This window comes from Rousettus aegyptiacus, unplaced genomic scaffold, assembly GCF_014176215.1.
Source record: "Rousettus aegyptiacus isolate mRouAeg1 unplaced genomic scaffold, mRouAeg1.p scaffold_m13_p_8, whole genome shotgun sequence".
NCBI lineage: Eukaryota > Metazoa > Chordata > Mammalia > Chiroptera > Pteropodidae > Rousettus > Rousettus aegyptiacus.
Window position 1 is genome coordinate 109,010,438 of NW_023416311.1, and position 23,180 is coordinate 109,033,617.

Below are 23,180 nucleotides of genomic sequence, written 5' to 3' on the forward strand. Positions count from 1 at the left end.
TCACAGTCTGCTGGGCTGAGCTTTTGTCGAATGAAGGCAAACAGACCAAGGGCTGTGCGTATCGTCGCGCTTAACCCTGTGTTTAACCACAGTGTCTTACGTAAAGTGCAGATTTTTTTTTTTTCAGAGAAAAAGAATTAGAAGTGTCAGTCTGCCTACGCCAGTAACTTTGTGATTGCTCTGAAGAAATACTGTGCAATTAAGTCTCATCGTGCATGGTCACAGCGAAGAACTGCCTGATGTCTTTTCGGAAACATAGACCAGAAGTGTTGTGAGCAGAACTTGAAGCCACAGAAACCTAGGAAGTTTCCAGGGCTTTTAAAGCTAGGTTCGTCATATCCTGTTGGAGAGAATAAGACATCTTTTATGAATGCGCAGCATGCTTATTCTTGGCTTATACTCTAATATTTACAATAAAACTCAGCTTTAGTTTTGTGTATCTAAAAGGGAAGTTAAAAAAGTTGAATATTCAGAAATCAGCATGCCTGGTCTGTCTGTCTTCTTGTGCCTTTTTTTTTTAGATGTCTCTATTGTAAAAACATACGAACTATGAGATTCGAGGACAATGTGATAAACAGCCACGAAGCCTTACCAAACTGTGAGATTATATTTCCTTCAGATTTTTATTTTTCAAAAAGATCAGAAGCCTTTGACACGCAGAGATTTTTCAAATGCCAAATTCAAATAAACACCCCGTATATACTAGAGCCTAGCAGAAAAGTTATCAAACCGTCTTACATTTTCTTTTGTTTTGATAACGTTAAGAGAATTTGTCACTGAGAACTGTCTTAGTCCTTTCAGTCGCTGTGACAGGTCGGAAACTCATCTCTCCCGTCTCTGGAGGCGGGGGTGCCGAGGCCAGGCCGGTCCGGTGATGGCCTCTTGGGGTCTGCGGGCAGCCGCTCCCTGTGTCCTCACAGGGCAGGAGGAGCAAGAGCTCCACAGCCAAGACCTAATCACCGCCCGAAGGCCCCGCCTCCTGACGCCATCAAATGGGTGTGGGGGGGGGGATTTGCACATATGGATTTGGGGGATAGAAGTATTCAGACCATAGGAGGAATTTAAAAATACAAGAATATTAATTTAATTAGGCATTTTAAGCCTAGAATACAGTTTGAGTATTATCATGGAGGTAAGATAAATTACATGGAAAAACTAAAAAATGTGCCAAAAGGAGAAATGAAAAGACTGGGGGGTGGGGAGGGGGGCAGGGGAGAGAAAAGCCATGTAGCTTTACTAAAAGCTTGTTCACAGCTGTGAAGTGAATGCAAATTCCCCTAAATCCTGGAACAGTGCTGCTAAACGCAACTGTGATAAGTAAATCCTACGCACAAATGGAATTTCAAAATATATTCCACATTTCTACCATCATAAAAAAAAAAAAAATCCCTATAAGCATTACCTTAAAATATTTTTTATCAGAAAAATAGTTTTGGTAATAATTAACCATTTGATAAAGTTACATAAACAGATATGCTATACATGTGTAATTTTAATACATAAATATGAATATTCTTTATGGTATATTTCATATAAGAATAATTTTTTTTTTTTAACATTATTAGAAACTGGCAACATGAGTTCACAGGTTTCACTCTGCCTGGGTTGACAGGCGCCCAGCCCAGGACTGAGAAGCCTCCACACGCCCTGATGTCCCGCGACCCGGCTGCGGTCTTGGTGAGGTCCCCGGGACGCAGAGGTGGCCCCTGGAGGGGCTGGCGTAAGAGTGAGGCTGCCCCCAGCTCAGGGCCTGCAGCCCCGGGCGGTTCAGGGAGGGGCGGCCCGGGCAAAAATAAATTAATTCTCTTTTTCTGATTTTACGCCCAGATATCCTGAAGGTAGCGCGCTTCTTCTTTTAAGGCAGCCAACGTTTTCATTGCTTCGAGTTTATCAACCCCAGCCTCCTGGCTTATTATTTCCAAGAGGGCATCATTTACATCCTTCGCCATATTCTTAGCATCTCTAGAAAAAAAGAAATATTGCACCCATGCTTAAGAAATGGACTTCGACCAAATCCTCTTTAAGTCGCAAATCTAATTCTCACCGAGTCCACTGCCACTACACCTCAGGCCTCCCCCATTCCTCTGGGGAGTGTCCCAACAGGCGGCCCAGCCACCCCAGCACCAGGCCCTCAGCAAAAATTCAAATCAGCACGGGTGGGGCGGCTGTTCCTCAGGGCTATGAGCTGCGTCCCGCGCGTAAGCCTGCACGGCCCCCGGGCGTGCGGGTGGGGACGCAGAACGAACTTCCGTGGCACGGAGCACGGCCGGACGCGCCGTCCAGCGCCCGCTCCCCGACCTCTGCCGGCCTGCAGGCCGTGTCCGAGCCGCCCCGGAACTCGGCTTCTGTCCCCGTGGTGAGGGATCCGCCTCTCGCCCCTGCTCGCCTGCGCCGGCGGCCACGTCCCCGCACATGTGCTCGTGGCCTGAGGTCGCGGGCGCCCCCCGCGGGCGCTCACCCCCCCCCACCCCTGCACACGCGGCCCGAGGTCGCGGGCGCCCCCCGCGGGCACTCCCCCCCCCCCGACCCCCGCACACGCGGCCCGAGGTCGCGGGCGCCCCCGCGGGCACTCATCCCCCTGACCCCCGCACACGTGGCCCGAGGTCGCGGGCGCCCCCGCGGGCACTCACCCCCCCCCCGACCCCCGCACATGCGGCCCGAGGTCGCGGGCGCCCCCGCGGGCACTGCCCCCCCCACCCCCGCACATGCGGCCCGAGGTCGCGGGCGCCCCCGCGGGCACTCACCCGCACACGCACACGCAGCCGCCCTCGCGCAGCAGCAGCCGGGCCAGCGCCGCGCCGTGCCGCCGCATGCCATCCTGCACGTACTTGGCCGGGGCCTCGCCGGCCGGGGGCTCCCGTGAGAAGCAGACCGTCAGGCGAGTGAGGGTGCCGCGCTCCTGGAAGCGTCTGAGCTCGTCCCTGCGACCGCACACGTCACGGGCGCTGAGTGTGCGGCCGAGGGCCACTCGGCGACGGCCGCGCCCAGCGCCCCAGCCCCACTGATACCTGAACAAGTAATCCCGGTCCCGATGGCGGCAGCCGAAGAACAGCCACGTCGCCCCGAAGCGAGCGTCTGGCTGCTGTTCCCGGAGCTTCTCTCTGAGTGAAAAACGAGACGAGATGTGAACGAACCTGAGACATCTGGGCCGCCAGTGTCTCTTCGGCCAGCGATGCCTCCGGCACGCCCCGAGGGGCCTGCGCCCGCCCCCTCTGCCCCGGCAGGGTCCGCACTGGGCACTGTGCTCCACCCCGGGGAGCTCGGCCACCCCGCGGACACGACGCGGCCTGCGCGTCTGAGCCACAGACACCTGTGAGCTTACGCGACACCCTGCAACAAGGACAATTCGGTGTCACACTGTGAGGCCGACACTAACGTCTACATTGAATATTAAAGGCAGTTTTATGAATAAAACTAATTCTCGGTTAATAACATGGAAGAGTGGTCCCAGGCTTGCAAAGGCAGAAGTGACAGGTGCGCCCCCACACAGCCGAGTCCCCGGTCTGCCATCGCGCCTGCCTTCCCGAGGAAAACCGGGCGAAGCAACGAGCGGCGAAGGGCGCAGGCCAGCACGCTGCTGTCCGGGCGCGGCACCGGAGAGCTGCTCGCTGCTGCTCCAACAGGAGAGAAACGCGATTTTATTTACTGTCTATCAAATAGTTCAGTTCCGAAACAGAGCTGGGTCTGTTAACATCATTCTGTTAAACGTTTCCGATACTCGAAACTTTCGCTATAACTGGATGTGCTGCCACCGTTTCTACCGACTTAAGGGGCAGGTGGCGCAGCCCGACCATCACAACGCCAAGAGGCTGCGCTTGAAATCCGTCCCCAGCTACGTGCGCGACCAGCTACGGCGCAGCTGGGGAGCGCCACAGCACACGGGGCTCCGGCGCCACGCGGACGCTCGGGGAGACACCGGACTCACGTCTCCCGTGGGGGTAAAGTCTGTTGTGCTATCGCGCACTCGATAATCACTTTTTAAAATAAAAGTCTTACGACCGAAGTCCACGGCCCCAGAACCCACGGGGGCACGGAAAGGCTGCGCCGTGTCCCCGCCGCCCGCGGGCCAGCCCCAGCCCGTACCTGTGCTCCAGGAAGCCAATGAAGGGCGCGATGCCGGCTCCCGGGCCCACCATGACCACGGGCACCGACGGGTCCTCCGGCAAGTGGAAGGAATGTGCTGCGCGAGGAGAGATGGATATCTGGAATATCAGAACGACGGTCGTTAGCGTGAAAGACACCCCGGACGCGAGCGCAGACCCACGGTGGCCTCCGCTGAAGAAATCGAAGCGGCCTCACTCACACAGCACTAAGCAGTGTTCGATCGGGAAACTGGACATGGCTGTCAGCACAGAGAGCAGGCTAGTCCCTCTGGCGAATTTTTGGTTTTCACCCAAAGCAGTGGTGTTTTAAAAATGACAGGCATGTCTTTCTAAGGTGGAACACTGGCTCGATATGATCCAGTTGTCCTTCTAGTCCCATGAATAAGACCTGCTCCCGAGGACGCAGCCCATACAGCCGCGACAGGGAAACGCAGAGAGACGTGCAGGATGGAACCTCGAAGAGGGTGCAAAGGCACAAAGCCATGACAAACACGTCTCTAGGACGGCGGGCAACGGAAGTCCCGCAAGGCGAAGCAAGACAGGACACGGGGTTATGGCCGGCGCCTGCTAACGAGCGTGCTCCGGTCCTGGGGGCCGCGTGGAGCCACGACAGTATCGGGTCTGGGCTGCGGCGAACCCCGGGCCGCTGGCCGCAGAGGCGCCTGCGTCGGGCTCCCTCACGGCTGCGCGCAGGCTCTGCGCCCCCAGCCTCCCTCACCTGGGACCCAAGCCCGAGGGGCGGGCCACCCTGCCCCTGGCGGCGGGTTCGGGCCCCTGCCAGTGTGGCACGTGGCCTCCTGGGAGACGTAAGCAATGGGCACCATCACCCGACGCGGCGGGCTGCTGTTGGCGACCCTATACTTCCCAAACGGATGTAGCACCGCCCGGCACCATGCAGGTCAGACGAGGCGCGCCCTGCACTTGCCTGCACCCCGCTGGCCTGCGCCGCGCGCGGGGCGGCCTGAAGCAGCGGCTCGGCCAAGGCGGCCAGCCAGCCGGTGCACAGGCCTCGGCGCGGGGCCGCCGGGGCGCCGCCCGACGCCTCCACGACGGTGAAGACGAAGCGCAGCCTCCCGGGGCGACACAGACCGGAGCTGCAGGGACACGGGAGACGCACGGCGGTTACATCGCAGGGCCCCTGCGAGGCACAGGGCGCCCTTCCCGCCCCGCTGCTCCCCGCCGCCCCCACTTTGTGGCATCTTCCAGGAAAGTTTCCAATGTCGTGTTTGCAGCCAGGACTAGGTAAGAGTCACACAAACTGCCCCTCTCCCCCCATCCCCGCCGCCACCCAGCGAAGGCGCCGGCGCGCCAGGAAGGGGCAGCAGGGGCGGGGCCTGGAGACTCCGCCCCCAGCGGGCACGCGCTCCGGAGCACGGGGGCCACCGAGGACCCCCGCTCTCCGGCTCCCAGGGGACGGGGTCCTGGGCCGGCCCGCTTCACCCCCGCCACGGCTGCCGTGTCCTCCACTAACTGGGTAGGTTTTCACGGCATGGATTTGTAGCTACTAAGCAAATGGAAGGCAGAATTTCATAACATTTTGGGAGAAAGATGCTATATATTAAGTAATAAAAATCACTACCTTGCGCATGAATACGGTCTGGGCTGGAGCTTAGGAAGATGTTCTAGAAAAAAGAAGCCATTATTAATTCACTGCTACTGACAATAAATTATGTAAGAGGTAAAATAATTCCTGTTTTATTTAGAATATTCAAAATAATGTTTTAAATCATACTCTGAATTCACGTGAATTCACTGTGTCTAAGTAAAATATTACTGAGTAAATTTTTCCAACTCCTAAGCAGACATACTGCATGTTCTTCATCTGAAATCAGTATCTCCATCCAAAGGCTGGTGTCTTAAACCAGAGGTCACTAAGAACAGGCTGCACGTGTGGGCTTCAGGGTCTAGGAACCTGTTCGATTTTCTGTGTGCGTGTGCATGCGTGTGTGCACACGCAAGCAACAGTTTTCTGGGGAGATTGTTCAGATTTGAAAAACTATGACCCCCCCAAAGGTTAAGGATCACTATTTTAAGAATTATGGGAAATACTGAGGCTCGAAACATTTTTCCTTCTTCTAGTTATACAACAGTAACCCAAAAATGAAGCATATGGTAATGGACATTTTAAAATCAAATTATAGGAACTCAGTGGATTCAAGACACAGAGGTGCTCTTTTGAAGACGGCGAGGACTCGGCACCGGAGGACCTGGCTGACTGCTCGGTCACAGGCTCTGCGACTTCTCAGTGTCGTATGTGCAAAAACAAACATTTTCAATGTCCTATCTGTGAGTTATTCAGCAAACATGTGTAAAGACCTTTCTAAAATGGCTTAGTTTTAATAAACAAAAAATTTTCATAAATGGCTCAACTTAACATTAAGTTTTAGATCTATTAATTTGTCTTAAAAAGTGGAAAATTTACATTTTTATGTCTCAATGCCTTTATTAACATTTTTTATATAACTATGTAATAAATACTAAAAAAGTTTTTAAAAGGTGACAAAATCCATGAAAGAATTCAAACATTCTTATACACGAGCACTTCACTTGACTTCCTGTGACTTCCCTGCGCGTGGCCCGAGTGTCAGTCACCCCAAGCCCTTGCCGGCGCCTGGAGACCCCGCGGGAGGCGGGAATGTTCGCGCGGGCGCAGGGAGAGCAGCCCCCCGCAGACGCTGTCCTGCCCTCCCGAGGAGGGGGGCGGAATGCCGCGGCGCAAACGGAGGCGGGGCCCGGCAGTGTGCGCGCCAAGACGGACCTTGCAGGCCGGACAGTAAAAAGCACAACCCATGTTCGCTGTCGCCTGAGACCAACACAAACCTTGAGTGCTTTACTGTTCATCACTACGAGAGATCAGGGAGGTTTACAATCCCTCCCTGGGCCTCCCCGGGAGCACCCGCCCGGACACTGTCCCCCAGGGAGGACCCCACGCGCCCTTCTGCTGAGTCTGAGAACCCAAGAGCCAGACACAGGAACGGGACGGACTGGCCCTTGGATATTCTGTGGCGGGTCCCCCAGCGGGGCCTGCAGCACCCCGAGGAAGGCCCCTGTGTGGGCACATGAGGCGCCCCCTTTCGCTCCTGAAGCCTAAACCTGGACGTGCCCGGGCAGCGACACCCGCTTCCTGCCCGCAAACGCACCCTTCGCCGGCCGCCGTCTATGAAACCCGGTGGTCACGATCTTTGAAAAAAAAAGCATTTTTTTCCTCGGGAAGGCCATTTTTAGATGAGATTTGACTAAATGCTTTCTGAAAAAAATAGTAAAATAAGAAAAAGGCTGAACGCTGAGCCAGAAAAGGGTTATGGCTGTGACGGCGGCAGGAGGAAAACGGCGCGGGCGAGGGCTCTGCCTTGCAGAAGGCAGTTCGGCCGCCACCGGGCTGCAGACAAACCGCAGAGTTCGAAGGGCGGTCGGTACCCGCGCGACAAACGCCCCCCCCACCCCCCAGGGGCCGCGAGGGCCACTCACCGAGCAGGAGGCCGAGCGGGGGCCGGCAGGACGGGAAGGCCAGCAGCAGGTCCGGCAGGCTGGCCCCCGCGCCGCGCACGAAGCGGCTGTAGTCGGCGGCGCCCTGGCTGCTGCTCAGCTCCTGCAGCCGCCGCCTCTCCGCCGGGTCGCCCGCGCAGTCCGCCAGGGCCCGCAGCAGCACCTGTGGCCGGAGACGGGGGCGGCTCGGTGACCCGGTCCGCGGTCACGGTCACGGCTGCTGAGTGTCCCTTAGACCCCCGGGGAGATGCCCCATCGGCCACGAGAAAGTGGGTGCCACTCGGTGTGCTCGGGAAGAGCGCGTCCCCTGGGCCACTGCGTCCCTGTCCCCGTTAGGGAGCCCCGCTTCTCGTTCCGTTCCTGTCGCCTTCCCGACCCCCCCTCGCCCATCTCGTCAGTCACAAGGCTGAGCTCGAAGTCCACGTCAGGTGTCCCTGAGTACGAATGGCCACGGTGTCCCACAGCTCAGCCTCTTGCTCTTCCTGTCATGGCCGATTACAACCTAGACGTCACCACTCATGTGACAACTGCTGAATGTGGCAGGCGCTGTGCGGCCGACACACTGGGGGCACGATGACACCTACCTGGCCTGCCGGGGTCACAGCGAGAGCCACACGGGTCCAGGGGTGACTCGTGTGTGATGGGCTGGCAACCCTGCCGGGCCCACGCGGGGCGGCAGGGCTCCCCAGGACGCCAGCCTGAGGGGCAGGTGGCCACGGGAAACGAGGGCACGGTCACACGGAGGCCTGGCTCCTGGGGGCCACGTGCCGTGCGATACGGGTGCAGGGAGCTGTGGCTATGTGACAGGAGCCTGAGAGATGTGGGGGGGGGGGGCAGAGCAGGAAGAACCCTCCTGGGCACGGACCCCCAGTCACCTCAGAGCCATTGTAGGGGAAGGAGAATGTGACCAAACAGAGCAAAACCCGGCTCCGAACCCCAAGTCTCAAAGGCTGAACCAAGTCCAAACTCCTGGACAAAAGACCCAACTTGCTCCTAACCATTCTGGGTCTCACTGCGATTCCAGGCTTAGCCACTCTGCGACACACACGGCTCGTCACACTCACAGTTCTTCAGGATCACAGCGCTGCAGCGAGTCACCTGCCTCGAACACCTGAATGCTCACGGGTGCCGCCACCCTCCACTCCGCGGCTCAGACCCCGTGTCCTGGCCCCTCTGCCGCGCAGCCGAGAGCGCTGCTCTGGCGGGTCACGGGTCCCATCGGCTTAGCTAAGGGCCCTTGCCTGCCGCCACCGGGAGAGGAACACTCCCCAGCAGCGGCCCCCAGCCTTTGTGGCACCAGAGGCTGGTGCACCTATGAGCCTCAGGCACCTGACAATCAGAGGTGGAGCCGAGGCGGTGACGCTGGCTCCGGGGAGCAGGGGGAGCGGCTGCAGACGCAGACGCAGACGCAGACGCAGACGCAGACGCGGCCTCACTCACTGCCCCGCTGCTCAGCTCCTGCTGTGCAGCCTGATCCTCAGAGGCCCCGGGCTGGTACTGGTCCACGGCCCAGGGGCGGGGGAACCCTGCTCAACATGGCTTGCTCAAGGTGCCAGACACAAGGCCGGACACAGGACAAGCACTCGGGAAGGGCAGCAGGATGAATGAACATCCACACTACATGGTTTCTGGTAAGAGAAGTTTACCAATAACACTGCATTATTTCTCAAGTCAATAAAATTTCCTAAGTTATAGTGAAATGGTGGCAATTGTAAATCCTTCATTTTTTTCACTTCAGAATTATAGAAACCTTATGGTACTAAAATAGGAAATATTGCACTGTTTGTATATAAAAACTGATGACAAACATTACTAAAATTTAATATTCAAGTATTGTTAAATTAGCAATGCTGCTCCAAGAAATCTGTTTAAAAAAATACTTCAAACAGGTGTACAAAAATGGATTTAGTGCAAAAATGTTCACCTCAGTTTTTAAATTGTGAAACACTGGAAACAATCAGCAATAATTAAATCAATAATTTAATCATAGCACACTCAGCATCTTAAAAATATCTCCAACAGATTCCACGTTGGGATATACAAACTATTAATTTTAAGTAAAAAAGGCGCATTGCAGAATAGGACACTTTCTACAGAACAGAATTTCAGCATTAACTCTGAAGGTTTATTATAAAGGGCTTTTATTTCTTGAGTTACTTTTGTGTCTGGAATTTTTACAATGACCCTATTACCTTTGTAGTAGGAAAAAAATATTTTAATATCTATGTTTTATGAAATTTTTAAAAATGGTAGAACTGAACTAAAACTGTGAAGTTATTGAATTTAATCAAGGAGGTCTCATCAAAGTCAATTTCAAATTTGTTCATATTCTGTTGAGGACTGAGCCTCTCTCTAAAGTTTGCTTCACAAAGGTGACAAATGCAACAAACACGATAAATCAGAATAAAGCCTGCACTGCAGAGGTGGCCTAATTATAGCACTATGTATGCTCACTGGCTACACCAGTTTGGCAAAGCGCAGGCTGCAAAGTTCTACCCATCAATATCCATTCGAGAGACATGGTCAGAAGAAATCAGTTACGAGTTGTCTTTCTTAATACTGCTCCTGGCACAGTACTGACATCAGGTGGATTACTGCGTTCCTAAGTTCATCTTAACACCAATACGACCCACCAAAATGTCTCCCGAAGCATTCTGACGTGACAATCACGTGGTTTTACACAAAAGGAGCCTAGCGACGTGAACAGGTGGCAAGCAGGAGGGGAGGCCTCCACGCCCCTGAGCTTCCTGTCACCCACTAGGAAGTGTCAGGTGCGGCTGGACAGCACAGGGTCGTTTAGGGTCACGCTCACCACTGCTTAACGTGCCACGTCCAGTTCACATCTACTGAGAAAATCTCATTTCAACAGAAAATGTGAATTTGCAGTATAAACAACATAAAAATGCGTGTCTATGACAATTATAAAGATACCACACGCCCTCGGGAACCATTTCCAAAAACGTGCTGTGAAGGCCGTATTTTCTATGCTTCGAAGGCAAATTCAGATCTATTTAACAAGTCCAACACAGAGCTCCGCATAGTTGTGAACAGTCACCCAAAGACAGAAAAGTACCTTTTTAGGAACGGCTCGTATTTCAAGGCACCAGGTAAGAATGAACTGGAGAGAACATTTCTGAGGTATGTGCTGGGGCAGGGCTGCTCCTTTTCAGGTAGACGGGAAACCATTCGTGACAGAGAAAACAAAGAATGAACTGTTTTGTACTCCTAAAAACACAAGTAACAGTGATACTTTACGTTACAGTGCTACCAGATTGCAATATGATCTGTGGCAATGTTTATTCAGTCAAAAAAATGTCCTTAAAATAAATACAGCAGAAAAACTCACCTTACACACAAAAAATAGAATTGTAAATTTAGTAGCATGTTATATGGGCCATACCAAACAAATCTAGGTATGCCCAACAAAAAGAATGGAAAATCATCCCAAACCAAAAAGCCAAAAAGCCAAAAAGGCAGCGGTCCATCAACACTGTGCATGATTCTCATAAAGAACTTATGACCTGAACTTAAATTCAAAGTTCTAAGCAAAAAACTGAAAAAATAACTTCCTTTAATTATAGAAAAAGCAAATATTTATATTAAACAAGCAATAACATGCTATGCTAAACATAACAGGAAAAAAACCTTTTAGAAATAAAATAAAGACGTTTTTATTGTATGACATCTAAAACATGAACTTAGAAACAAAATAATGCTAACTGCAAAAGCAAACGAAATCAGCCCAAGCCACCGGCCTGCTCCTCCAAGAGGATGGCCGCGCCCCGCAAAACCCAGCACCGCCTCGCCCCATTCGTGCACTGACACGATGGTTAAAAAGCCAACCGCGCCCGTCACTGCCTGTTCCGGGGCTGACGTGCGTGGCCGACCCCCGGGAGCTGACGGGGAGACCGCGGAGAGGACACCCCGGCACGGGTCACCTCCGACCCGCCGGCCCCAGGACGCAGAAGAAGCAGGAGCTCAGGGCCGTACCTCTCTTCTTGGTGTCTGCCTTAATCTCCAGGAGGACACGGTGCTCCCTCTTGTCTGTGAGCTGCAGTCTTTGGAGCAGACTCTGTACCTCAGAGTCACTGTTGGGACAGATGATGTTGAAGGCATCTCCGGGCTGATAGGAAAAATCTGTTTTCTAGAGAAGGACCAACAAGAAAGAAAATAATCCCACGTGAATTAAAGTTTTAGTTGTGAGTAACAAAATCATAGTTTTTAGTCTATGACCATTTAAACATATGGATAAGAGAATTGTTCTAATTGCAAAAAACTAACAAGCTCAACTAACCAAATGAATGCACTTTAACTAGGAGCAGCTTTAAAAATGAACTTCCACAGTTAGCGAAGTTCTGCTTTGTCGCTGAGTCTACAGAATGGTCATTAAGCCCTTCCTCATCTCCTGGAGACTCAGGGACCCACTGGTTATGCTTGAGTGATCCACGTAAACATCGCTCTGATGAGCACACACACGCGTACACACGTAAGAAACCGCTCGAGCCTGTCGGCAGTGGTTTCTGATTTCCTTGTCAAGCCTTCCTTTTGGGGACGAACAGGGGTGGGAGAGGACCCTGTCCTTTCCCGAATGAGCAGATCGCGATGCTGTCTGGCTCGGTGTTGGTCGTACACAGACAGCGGCTGGAGAAGGAGCCCCTTCCCACAGCACGTCCATTCAGACAGGAGCGGAGCGCAGACCACGGGGCTGGGGGCGTCTGACCGCCCACACTCACGTGCCCAGCCTGTGAGTGAGGCAGACTGAACCCCACCAATGGGCCAGCCCTTGCCTTGAACTGCAGAATGAAAAATAAAATGTTTCGGTGTATACAGAATATTAAACAACATATGGATTATTAAAATGTTCAAAAGAAATATGAAACTACTCAATAGCATATAAGCAAAACCATCTAGTGTGGATGTCTAGCATATTTATTTTTCTAGTAGGAAGTTCAAGTACATCTAAATAGCCTTGACGCGCCCTGACTTTTCTCAAATCACTACTCACTGAACTTCTTAGAACTCTCATCCAAATAACGGGCTGAGCTACACGACCCTGGGCCCTCAGCCACTGAGGTTTCAGGGTTATCAATCAGTTTCTTAACCTGAGGTCACCGGATCTGGGAGGATCTGGGAGGGGCTCGTGGATGGAGTTCAGAGAGGGGCACACAGTGCCCCGAGACTGTGTGCCAGGTGTTGATGAGCATTTCTCAGGAAAGACAGTCCACGATTTCTTGCAGGTCCTCAAAGGAATGCGCGTACTGACCAGCGCGCTGGGAAATGAGCTCTTCTGTGACCGTCCAGTCTGGGCCCCATTTCCAAGCACCTGCCTGACACTGGTCAACAGCTCATCCGAGGACGCTGTCCCAATGCCATGGTTCTTTCGTGGCTGAACGAGAGAGGCAGCCACACTGCTCTCGCGCGCGGAACCCCCACCAGTCACTCCTCCGCTCCCCGCGAGTGAACGGAAGACAGGTGTGAACGGGGAGAGGAACGGTGGGCCGAGACCGGGAGGCCAGATGTCCTGCCAGAGACGCGCTCTCGCTGCGCGTGCAGACGAGCAGGCCGCGCCAGCCTCTCCGCACCTCGTGACAACACAATTCTGTAACTTACTGAAATGTCCAGTTCCATCAGGAGGGTGGTTTTCACGGCGTCATTCGTAGTCAGCTGAACAGCCTTTGAAATGGGAACTTGAAAAACTGGATCCGCCGAGGGCACGGACTCTTGGCGCTCCTCCTCGAGAAACAAATGTGGTGAAATGTTACTAACCGCGATTTTCGATTACACGCAGCGGGGCTTCGCTGAGCGACTCGGCGAGGTCTGTAAGACTTTAGGAAACACCCGGCCATTTAAGTGTCCCTTCCCAAGGAAAGTGGCTACGACACATGCTTCTGAATCTTTCGGAAGAGAAGCTCATCCATGTTTTAGACTCCTTGTCTATCGGACGTGGGAATTTCTGGGACGCGTCCTGAAAACATCGGATTCCAGCATTTTCACGTTGGGGTCTGACAGCTTTGCGGGTAAGCTACACAGAAGGCGACAGTACGCACGCGTGTCTCAGGAAGGCGGCCCCTACGGAATGGGCAGGCATTTCAAGTGGGAAGGTGTCTGTACGGACGGTCACAAGAACCCTCGGATTAGTGGGCGGTACCATTCCACAGAGCCCTCATGACGGGGTAACGTTCCGCACCCGCCCCGGCCGGCGCAGCAGCCCCCAGTCACTGGCGCCGACCGAGCACCGTCCGACCAGAGAACTGAATTCTTAATTTTCTTTTATTTTCATTCATTCAAAATTCATCGGCCACATGTGCTACTGGCATCTGCATTAGACAGCACAGGTCCTGGGAAACTGTGGAGAAACCCAATTTTGTACTAACTACCCCCATGCCTTTCCCAACCTGATGTTCCTAAGTGCTATGAAAAACTGCAACTTACACTTAAAAAAAAAACACTGGCCAGTTACCGTGGGCTGCGTGGCTGTACGGGAGAGCTGGGGCGACGGCCTGGCGTGGGGAAGGGAGTCTGGGGTGAGCGCCTCGGTTGTGACAGGGGCGGCTCTGAGACACGCCCCTCGGCCCGCAGCTCTTGGATGGCTGAGTTACTGTGCCTGCCCGGCCACACCTCCTTCAGAGGCAGCCCACATCCGATGACCAATCGATGACTACAGAGGCCTGGCCTCTTGGCCCCGACTCAGGACAATGTCATGGCTCCAGAGCGCCCTAGAACTGGAGCGCTTCACCGATACTTTGGGTGAACAAACCAAAAAGCTGAGAGTAATCCACAAACAGTGTGAAAGCCAAGGGTGTCCTCAAGAGCTTGCAGGGAGGCCTCACCCTCTGCAGCCGGAAAGCAGAGAGAGCTACGGTCTGACTGACGTGGCTCGTGACAGCTGAGGCAGGACCGTAGGGCGTGACCCCGGGGCTGGGATCTGGAACCCCGCTCCTGTGAATCTTCTGAGCTGGCAGAAGTGGCCGCTCCTCCCATCAAGAGCGAGGGGCCCCGCTGTGCCCCGAGACAATGCCGGGACTGCCACGCCCACACCTGCCCCCATCGCCTCTCCCGGCTGCCGGGCCAGTAACGAGTTAAGCCTGCGGATGTGCTGGGCCAGCTCAGGCAGGCAAGGGACTACGGCCCGAGGACACTGCAGGACAGGGATGCAGGCAGCGGCTGAGCTGCACGGGGCCGGCGCTGACGGAGGGCAGACTGTAAACGTGCGCAAAGGGTCTTTCTCTGTGGGACACGCTCCGGGACACGGGCTGCAGCCCCCTGGCAGGAGCCTCCGGAGGTGACAGTGCACACGCTGACAAACGCCCACGAGAGGGAGGGGCGAGCGAGCGCCCGCGCCGAGTGGCCGGGGAGGCCGGCAGGGCCCTGGCCGGCACCGGAGCTGGAGTTACAAGGCGCCGGGAAGCGGCCCGGGCCAGGAAAAGCCACACGGAGCCGAAGCCCACCGGATGGCATGGCCACCTCCCCGCAGCACCCGCCACACGGCGCCAAGGCCAGGGGCCGCGGGGGGGGAGGGTCCCGCCACGCCGGACGCTGCACTCGTGGTGCCCAGTCCTCCTCCCGAGGCCTAACGTGCACTGGCCCGGGGGGGGGGGGGCACCGAACACGTCAGGGACTGGCTGACAGGGGCCGGCTGAAGCGGGTGCCCCGCGCCATCAGAGTGAGGCCCACGGGCAGGCAGCAAGTGCAGTCCCGGGGCCCGGGCCACTCCTGTGGCCACCCGGCAGCTGGCACGACCCCAGGCTGGATTCGTGGGGCAAGGGCTAGCACAGCGGGGAGGGCCCAGCCGAATTTACCAGCAGCCTCTGCTCACCACGCGAGGAACGGCAGACAGCAGTGCCGCCCTTAAACCTCTACGGGACAAGGGGCAGGTCTCGGGGGCACCCCCCACCCCGATTCCCCAGACGGGCCCCGGGGACGGGACTGAGCCACCAGCTGCCCAGCCGCGCTGCCCCAGCTGCTGACAGCCTGACTGTCTCAAAAAACGTGCCCAGCAATTAAACAGCTCATCAAAAACGAGACACCAGGAAGTTAATTCCCTGAAATAAAGGAGAAACGGGCTCTTCCCCATACCTCTTTGACGACAGAAGCAACGTAATGAACAAGCACTTCTCTGACGCGGGGGGCAGGCCGTGGTCGCTACGCAGCTCTCTACGGGCCTGCGGGGCAGCCAGACGGCGTGCGAACGGACGAGCACGGCTGTGTTCCGATAAAACTTTATTTACAAAACAGGTGGTGGAACACATCTGGCCAGCGGCCCGCAGACTGTTGACCTCTGGTGCTATAATGATTAAGAAACCACCACCCACGCCCACGGTAAGGCAACGGCGCGGAGCAGGAAGCGAGGCTGCTTACCTGGCCAGCGGGCTCCTGCAGATGCACCTGTAAGTAGTCCGGCGGCGAAGCGGGCACGCTCAAAGCGGCCTGGGCAAGCGGGGGCACGGAACGGGTGAGCGAGGGCCCGGCGTCCGCAGGCACCGCCCTCGACTGGGCGCTGCTCGCGACATTTTCCTCCGAAGCCTCGGGACCCTTTCTCCCTGGATCCTCCAATCGGAGCTGTGCGACTTGGGATTCCACGTGGAGGACCTCCGGTCCCGCTGGGTCCGTCGCCCCGGGGGCTCCAGGCGCCGCTGTGAGAGCCGCGCTCATCTCTCCTTCTCCGCGTGGCGCGAACAGCTTCTCGAGGGCAGCCCAGAGCCCGGCGATCCACGGCTCAACCACGAGCTCTAACCTGCGTGGTCGAAATGAACCAGGAAAAAGGAAACGGACGCCTCAGTCCCCCGCGTGCACGTGCACGACGGGCAATGCGGCGCCGGTTCACGTGGAAGGCGGCTACGCAACTGCCGGAAACGCCAAACGTCGAGACCATCCACGGCGCAGAAACTACTTGTGAACGGCTGCGCTAAAAAGCAGAGCTTCGTTCTGAGCTCATTAGCGCTGAGCTGTGAAAAACATGAGCAATCAAGGCGCAGAAAGGAAGGTATTTTAGTATCAGGCGACGGATTTTTCTAATTTCCTAAAACACAGTCAGTAATCTTTATTTTACGAAGCTATAATTTTAAATACGTGCACTAAATTCTGATGAGGCTAACAAAATTTACCCTAAACCCAAGTCTACTATAATATCACAGATGATAATTACACCAATCGAATACTGCATCTATTTTTCCTACGTACTAAAGTATCACCGAGAAACCACTCCGAATTAATGCTAACTCTTTTGACTGAGTAAACAGTTCAAACTTTCTATCGGTTCTGAACAATTTTTGTGGAAAATTCGCAGGGAGGCTGACCAAAGCTGGCCTCGGTCCGTGTAAACTGTGTCGGCCCATGGGAAATCCCCTCGGCCCCTGGAGAGAGACATTCCAAGTAGAGCGAATGGCCAAGAAAGACCGCATCTGGCCCGTGGAATGACATGTCATTTTTAATCACAACTCACAGGAGGCGCCAATTAAATCCCACTTCCTGAAGCTAAGCCGCTGTCAAAAGGAGGCGCTCAGACCTCTGCGTTAGGACTTTGGCTCTTGCTTCTCTGCACCCATTAGGTGCTCACACAGTGTGCAGTCGAAGTCTGGTTATAGGACATCTGTCCCTTGGGAGACTTTGGAAAAGTGGGCACATAAAATTATGGGTTTGATAATGAATGAAAGGTACATCGAAAAGCCGTTCCCACAACTCAGAGCTGAAGACGAGACTCAATCGGAGTGAGCCCGATCACTGCGCACTTACTGGATGTGGCCCTGGTCCCCGGGGACGGCCGCGTTAGTGCCCCTGACCCTGGAACCGGACACGTGTGCACCGCCATACCCCCTCAGTGTGGTGGCACGTTAAGCCAGGATGTCTTCTTAAAAATATTTTCAATTTTAGAAAAGGGAAAATTCAAGTAAGGTAGTTAGGTTGAAAATTTGAGAGATGTAGGCTGCTGAAATAAACCTTAAAAAATTTTAACATCCAATCCAACAAACGTAGAGGGAAAGTGAAAGCTTTTGAAGTAAAACATGGACAGAGTAACAGAATTAATGGATTAGGTAAGGAGCCAGCAATTAAACAGCTCACAAAAGACAATGAACACTTAATGCCAATAGGTTCTGGAAAAAAAGAAAAAAGCCTAATGAAAAGTGACAAAATTGGTAACATGCGCAGAAATGTGGCAGAGCTTTGTCGCCATCAAGAACACGTGTGCTGGGGACATGGGAAAGAGCCCCAGCACCACGGCTGCAGAAAACGCCGGATGACGCAGCCACGAAGGGGAGCTGAGGGACGAGAAGGGTCCCCCTCACGCGAGCAAGGGGCGGCGTGCGGAAGAGCTGGACATTCGCCGACTGTCATTATTCATGGACGCGGGCCTCGTGAGAATTTGTTTGATGCACCTGGTGGAGAAAAGCCAAGTGTGTGTGCTGTGACCGGGCTGGAATGGCTAGAGACTAAGTGCCAGTAAGTTGCAGGATGAGATCGGTAACACCTCTGTGTAAACACGGCGAGAGGATCTGAAAGGCGGCACGTCGGGTGAAATGCTGTGTTGTGAAAACGAGAAAGAATAAAAGTAATAAAAATAAAGTTTGCGTTTCTGTCAGGCGGGCTAACGAAGGGCCCTCGCCTGGGTCTCTGTCAGTGCGTAGGGCGCGCCGGGCGCCTCCCTGCAAGAGGACCCCGTCCAGTCCCTCGCTGTCACAGCCGAGGGAGGCGCACGCACGCGTTATCGGGGTTCCGAAAGTCAGCGTTCACGTTCACAAACACCGACGCGTGTTGAGACAGTTACACTTCACGGAACTGTACTGGGCGCCTTCGCCAAGTTCGTCCATCAGCAGAACTCTGAGAAGGATGAGGCACTTCTAAAAACAACTCAGCAGAACAGGCAAATCAAGCCCTGGCTGGCTGTCTTAGGTCCGAGAGCTAAAAATGCTAACAAAACCAAAATCTGACTTTCTGGGTAAAAGTTTCAGGCTCGATCCGAAGGCAATACCTGTGAGAGGCTCGCTGAGGTCCCCGACGGACTGACAGCGCCCACTGGGCGTGACAGAGACAAGTGCAAGGCTCTTACCCCACGCAGTCATCCGCATGTCCAGTGTCATAGAAACGCCGGGCACCCAGCTCCTGGAGCCGTCTGTCGATCACCTTCCCCCCGTTACAGAAGTAGGTGTACTCCGAGTCCCCCAGACCTAGAGCCCAGACAGGCTGTCGGTGCACGGCACGCTTCACGTTTAAACAGCGTACAGACAGAGAAACAACTAAAACATGCCATTCGTGCTCTCACTGGCGGACAGGAGATGGTGTACGGCTGCACGTCACCTTGTGTTTTTCTTGAGTAATAGTAAACATAATTTTCTTCTATTTTACAGTGTAAAAATACCAGACATATTGAAACAAAATAAATACTTTTTGATCAGTTAACTTAAATTTTAAAAAATGGGTACTCCAAAACATTCTCTGGAATATGTTATACACAACAGACCTTGGCCAGGGTCACAATCTCGAATTTCTGATCAGTCGCTTATCTGCACAACCCGTCCTTGCTGGGTACCCTCTCCCCGCAAAATGACTCTCAAAGATGAACAACGGAGATCAGGAGCCAGGAAGACGGGCCCTGAATTCCATCTGGTGTCATAACCCTGCTGAGCTGGTCCTTCTCATCCTAACCTTAACGCTTTAGTCTGTACCTCACGGGGGCCCAGGCCAGAGTTCCCTAAACTGGAGCTTTCGAGACCACTGATACTGGGGCCCTACCTCAGGACAGTCCCTGGGGGTGGGCCCGGGGACGGGGCGCAATGACAGTGGCTCCAGCCGATCCCAACATGAGGCCAGGAGCGTAAACCACCGTCCAGGGGAGCATAACTCAGGGAAGATGTCAGATTCCACTGGGGACTTTTTAAAAAATCCAAAACATAGACCGGCAGGCAGGGGTGCCCCTTCAGGAACTGTTCGGCAGGGGTGGGGGGAGGCCTGGCTGGCACCGACGCTCTGAATGCTGCTCGGGGGCCCTGCCGGGGGCGGCTGAGGTGCCGGGGAAGCATTCGCACGACAAAGGACATCACTTAATTCATATATCACACATGTATGTAAATAAAAAACCAAAAAGGACAAAACCTATACGATCATATATCATGGTTTTGAAAGATACAGAACATAGCAAGAACTAAAAAATACAGTACGTACCTAATAAACCATATCGCAGGTGAGCAAAGAAATCAGGCGGCAGCGACTTGTCCTGAATGCGCTTCACGAACCTGCGGGCTGTGTCCGGCGGGTCTCCGGTGCCCGTGGTCGAGACCACCACCACGAGGGGCGCCGTTTCGGTTTTCAGATCGTACTGAAAAACAGAGCGTGCGGTGCTGGCGTGGGGCACTCCGCGCGGTCTCCCGTGGCCTGACGCGGGCGTCGGTGCTGTGTGTGGCCCAACGGCACGGGGGAGGGGCACACGCGCCGTCGCCCTGCGATGTGCTGGCCGCCCTCGGCCGTCGGGGAACCTGGCGACCGGCCCCTCGGGCTCGAGAGCCGGGAACGCCATCAGTGTAAACTGAGCTCATCGGTGTTCCCAAGTCTTGCAAATCGAGCTTCTTGATTCTAATTGCATCTAAGTTTAAATATTTCGAATAGAACACTTCGCTGTCTGTTAGCGTCTGCAGCAATACTGCTCACAAATATCACTGAATTCGGCTCAAAGGAGTTCACTTTAGTTTTCAAGCTGATGTAACAGCTAAGGATTTGAGCTAACTTTTTACCGGGCAATTCAGAGGGCCGTCTGTCAACGCCACTTCCCCTGGAAAGGGGCCCGTGATCTAGGAAGTGCGAGCTATCCGTTTAACTCGGATGAGGAGTAACTGCTGGAGAAACCAGTCGGCCGGGGAGAGCGAACGAAGTGCCTGACTCGGTACTGAAGCTGTAACTACTCGCCTCACATTCAAGCAGCTGCTGACCCAGGTGCTGAGGGGACCCGAGGGGCCAGAGCAGGGCGATTATATGATGGCCTAGCTTTGGTTTGTAGTAACAGACTCAGACCGTATTCCATCATGAGGCGCCCGCAGTGTAAGCTTCCTGGGAAGTTACTGCAGAATCACGGAGCAGCCGATCGGCCGGGTCCTCAGGGTGCTCCCTGCTGGGTGGGTGACTACTTCGGGAGTCAGCGCTGCATGAAGGAACTGGGTGATTCTCCTCCTATGAGCTGAGTTTATCATGCACCTGTGCGGCTGACAGTCTAGTTTAGGGAACTGGATATGTGGGAAAGGCCAGCGGAGGTGCTGAAATTGAGTGAGAGCGTGCTAGCACTGACCTGAGCTGCAGGGCCACGTGGCCAGCGCAACATCCTGTGCTTGTATGACAGACAGGCCCCGCCAGTGGCCATGGCCTGAATCGTATACCACAGTGTACTCCGGAGGTCTCCACCAGACCGACTGCAAGAAGCACAGACGCCTGCCGAGATCGTACGCATCCTAAGGCAGGGATTTCCGCGGAGACGGACTGTGTAAGGACTGTATAAGCACGGAGCCCTGCCCTAAGCAAGCCGAGTCTTCTCCGGAACGCCACACCTCTGCTGGAAACTCTATTTCGCAAGGGAAGGGAGTGCTCCTTCACCTGGGGGACTCTCACATGAATGGCGAGGACTTTGCGGTGATACAAATGGGGATACGAACAAGGCGAAGACCGCCCCTCCACGTCGTTGACTAGTTACAAGTTTCGGTTTTTGAGACTGTCCAGTCTAATCCCAATGGACACTTATATGTAAAAAAAAAAAAAAAAAAAAAAAAGGAAAGCTGACCGGAATCTTACAACAGTTGATAAAATAAGTTTCTGAGTGTTTAACACCCCTTACCTTATCCGATTCACTCATGCAGTGAAGATCTGCAGAAAAGCCATGTGCAACTGCCTTCTCACAAATTTCCTCGGCTATGGCCTTGGCCTGCCCCTGCTGCGTGGCATAGAGTAACAAAAACCTCTGCATCACTTCAAGGCACGTGCTACAGTAGCCGGCACAGTCACACTGAAACACAGAAAAGGCAAAGGGGTGCACTTTTTAATGAAATAACAACCTGCAGGTATTGATTCTCTCATTAAAAAAAAAAAAAAAAGACTCCGATCACATCCACACGTAACGTGAAAGAGACTTCTCTGAATCTGTGAGCATTCATTCTCAAGGAGTCTTTAAAGAGAGAGAGAGAGAGACTTCATCAAACCAGGGAGAAACGAAGCGCTTGTTCCACGGCTCAGAAACCATTCAGGGGCCAGACCACTCGGGCTTGACTCCAGGGCGGGTCACTCACAGCCGTGGAACCATAGGCCAAGCTCCCCAGCAGAGCTGTGCCTCAGCACCCTCACCCCTAAACTGGGGAAAGCGATGCCTACAGACCGGGAGCGACAGGTACAAAGCACCTGAGCCCAGGCTGAGACACAGCAGTGCTCAGTAAGTCAAAGATGCTTCTTTGCTGGCTCTTTTAAAAAAGGCAAAAGTAAATATGCCATTAACATTGTAGGATTCTTATTTCATACTTGATTCTAATGCTAAATAGAGAAATCACAGCACTAAACTTAATCGAAGCAGTTTCATTATTTAATTCAACATCAAATATATATGTCCCTGTATGTGTATATATACTTACGTGTGTATATATAGAGAAAATATTTCTAATCCTCTCAAGCGTTTTACTAGTTCATTTGTAGGAAAAGATTTAAACTGAAACCCAAATCGAAATCTTGGCTTTTGGTGAATGAACCACCAAGTTTTATGCTCCTCTGGCCAGTTACACCTAAGGAAATTTAGGCAACAATTAAATTAAAAGATAGAAATCATGTCAGGAAACATGATCCTAACCATGAATAGGCTTACAGAACTTAACAGCGCCTGGCACACAGCAAGGTACCAATAAATTAACTGAAAAACTAAACACTCAAACGAGGTATTCAAAGCCATCACGTGTTTAGGGCTGAGAACTGTCAAAGTGCCCAGGAAATGCCGCCGCTTATTACTGTAGCCAACGACCTGGGCACTTCCTGGGAGCCACGCGGAGGTCCAGGCGCTTCAGGGCACGCGCCCCCGCGTCCTGCAGCCACCTTAGAAAGCGGTGCTGCTCCCCGTTTCCCAGGGGCGGGTCCCCGACACCCGCGGGGCGAGGCCGGGCGGAGGAGCGGCGGGGCAGCACCCCACTCCGGCTGGGTGCGCGGTGCGCACAGTCCCGAGCCCCCGGGGGCGCCTGCCCGACTGCCGCGTTTCCCTGCGTCCCCGTGTGCCCGTCACCCCAGCCCCAAGAGTTGAGAACCGAGACGCCGACAGCGGAGGGTGAGGCGACCTGCGGGACCCGCGGCGCATGTGCCCGGCCCAGCTCGTCCTCTGCCCCTGAGCGACCCGCGCGCCAGGCCGGCCGGGGAGCAGCGCGGGGACGGCGCCGAGGCCGGTGCCCTGCGCGCACGGGGCTGCTGCCCACTCCAGCCCGTGCTGGACGCGGCCCAGTCTGAGGAACGGCGACCGCGAGCGCTCACCTCCAGGAGCGCAGCCGCAGGACCGGTGCACAGGGCAGACACCGCGGCGCGCGTCCCGCGCATGCGCACACCGTGCCCGGCCGTCAGCAGCCGCGCATGCGGACTCTGCGCGCGCGGCCG

General features: G+C 54.3%; 1 protein-coding gene across 4 annotated transcripts; it reads right to left on the reverse strand.

Annotated features, from left to right (window-relative positions):
• Window positions 1-599: 599 nt before the first annotated feature.
• Window positions 600-23,130, reverse strand: MTRR (5-methyltetrahydrofolate-homocysteine methyltransferase reductase). 4 transcript variants are annotated; one of them, XM_016130149.2, is made up of 15 exons: window positions 23,061-23,130; window positions 21,400-21,567; window positions 19,746-19,899; window positions 18,634-18,751; window positions 15,948-16,323; window positions 13,200-13,319; window positions 11,580-11,733; window positions 10,663-10,751; window positions 7,572-7,752; window positions 5,683-5,725; window positions 5,029-5,197; window positions 4,084-4,202; window positions 3,009-3,101; window positions 2,745-2,921; window positions 600-1,962 (listed from the first exon to the last, which is right to left on the reverse strand). In XM_016130149.2, exons 1-15 carry the CDS (start codon window positions 23,121-23,123, stop codon window positions 1,818-1,820), a joined length of 2,169 nt encoding a protein of 722 aa, XP_015985635.2. In that variant the 5' UTR covers window positions 23,124-23,130; the 3' UTR covers window positions 600-1,817. The 4 variants fall into 4 exon arrangements, with proteins under 4 accessions (XP_015985635.2, XP_015985634.2, XP_036081654.1 ...); XM_016130148.2 differs by having other exon boundaries at window positions 13,200-13,322; XM_036225761.1 differs by lacking the exon at window positions 23,061-23,130 and adding an exon at window positions 22,184-22,702 and having other exon boundaries at window positions 13,200-13,322.
• Window positions 23,131-23,180: the final 50 nt, after the last annotated feature.

Excerpts from the sequence above, each read along its gene's own strand:
- MTRR (XM_016130148.2), bottom strand. The coding sequence starts at position 23,123 with ATGCGCGGGACGCGCGCCGCGGTGTCTGCCCTGTGCACCGGTCCTGCG. Across the intron at positions 13,323-15,947 it reads TGCAGGAGCCCGCTGGCCAG|GAGGAGCGCCAAGAGTCCGT; the intron begins GTAAGCAGCCTC and ends TTGTTTCTCGAG. Across the intron at positions 5,198-5,682 it reads AGACCGTATTCATGCGCAAG|CTCCGGTCTGTGTCGCCCCG; the intron begins GTAGTGATTTTT and ends GTGTCCCTGCAG.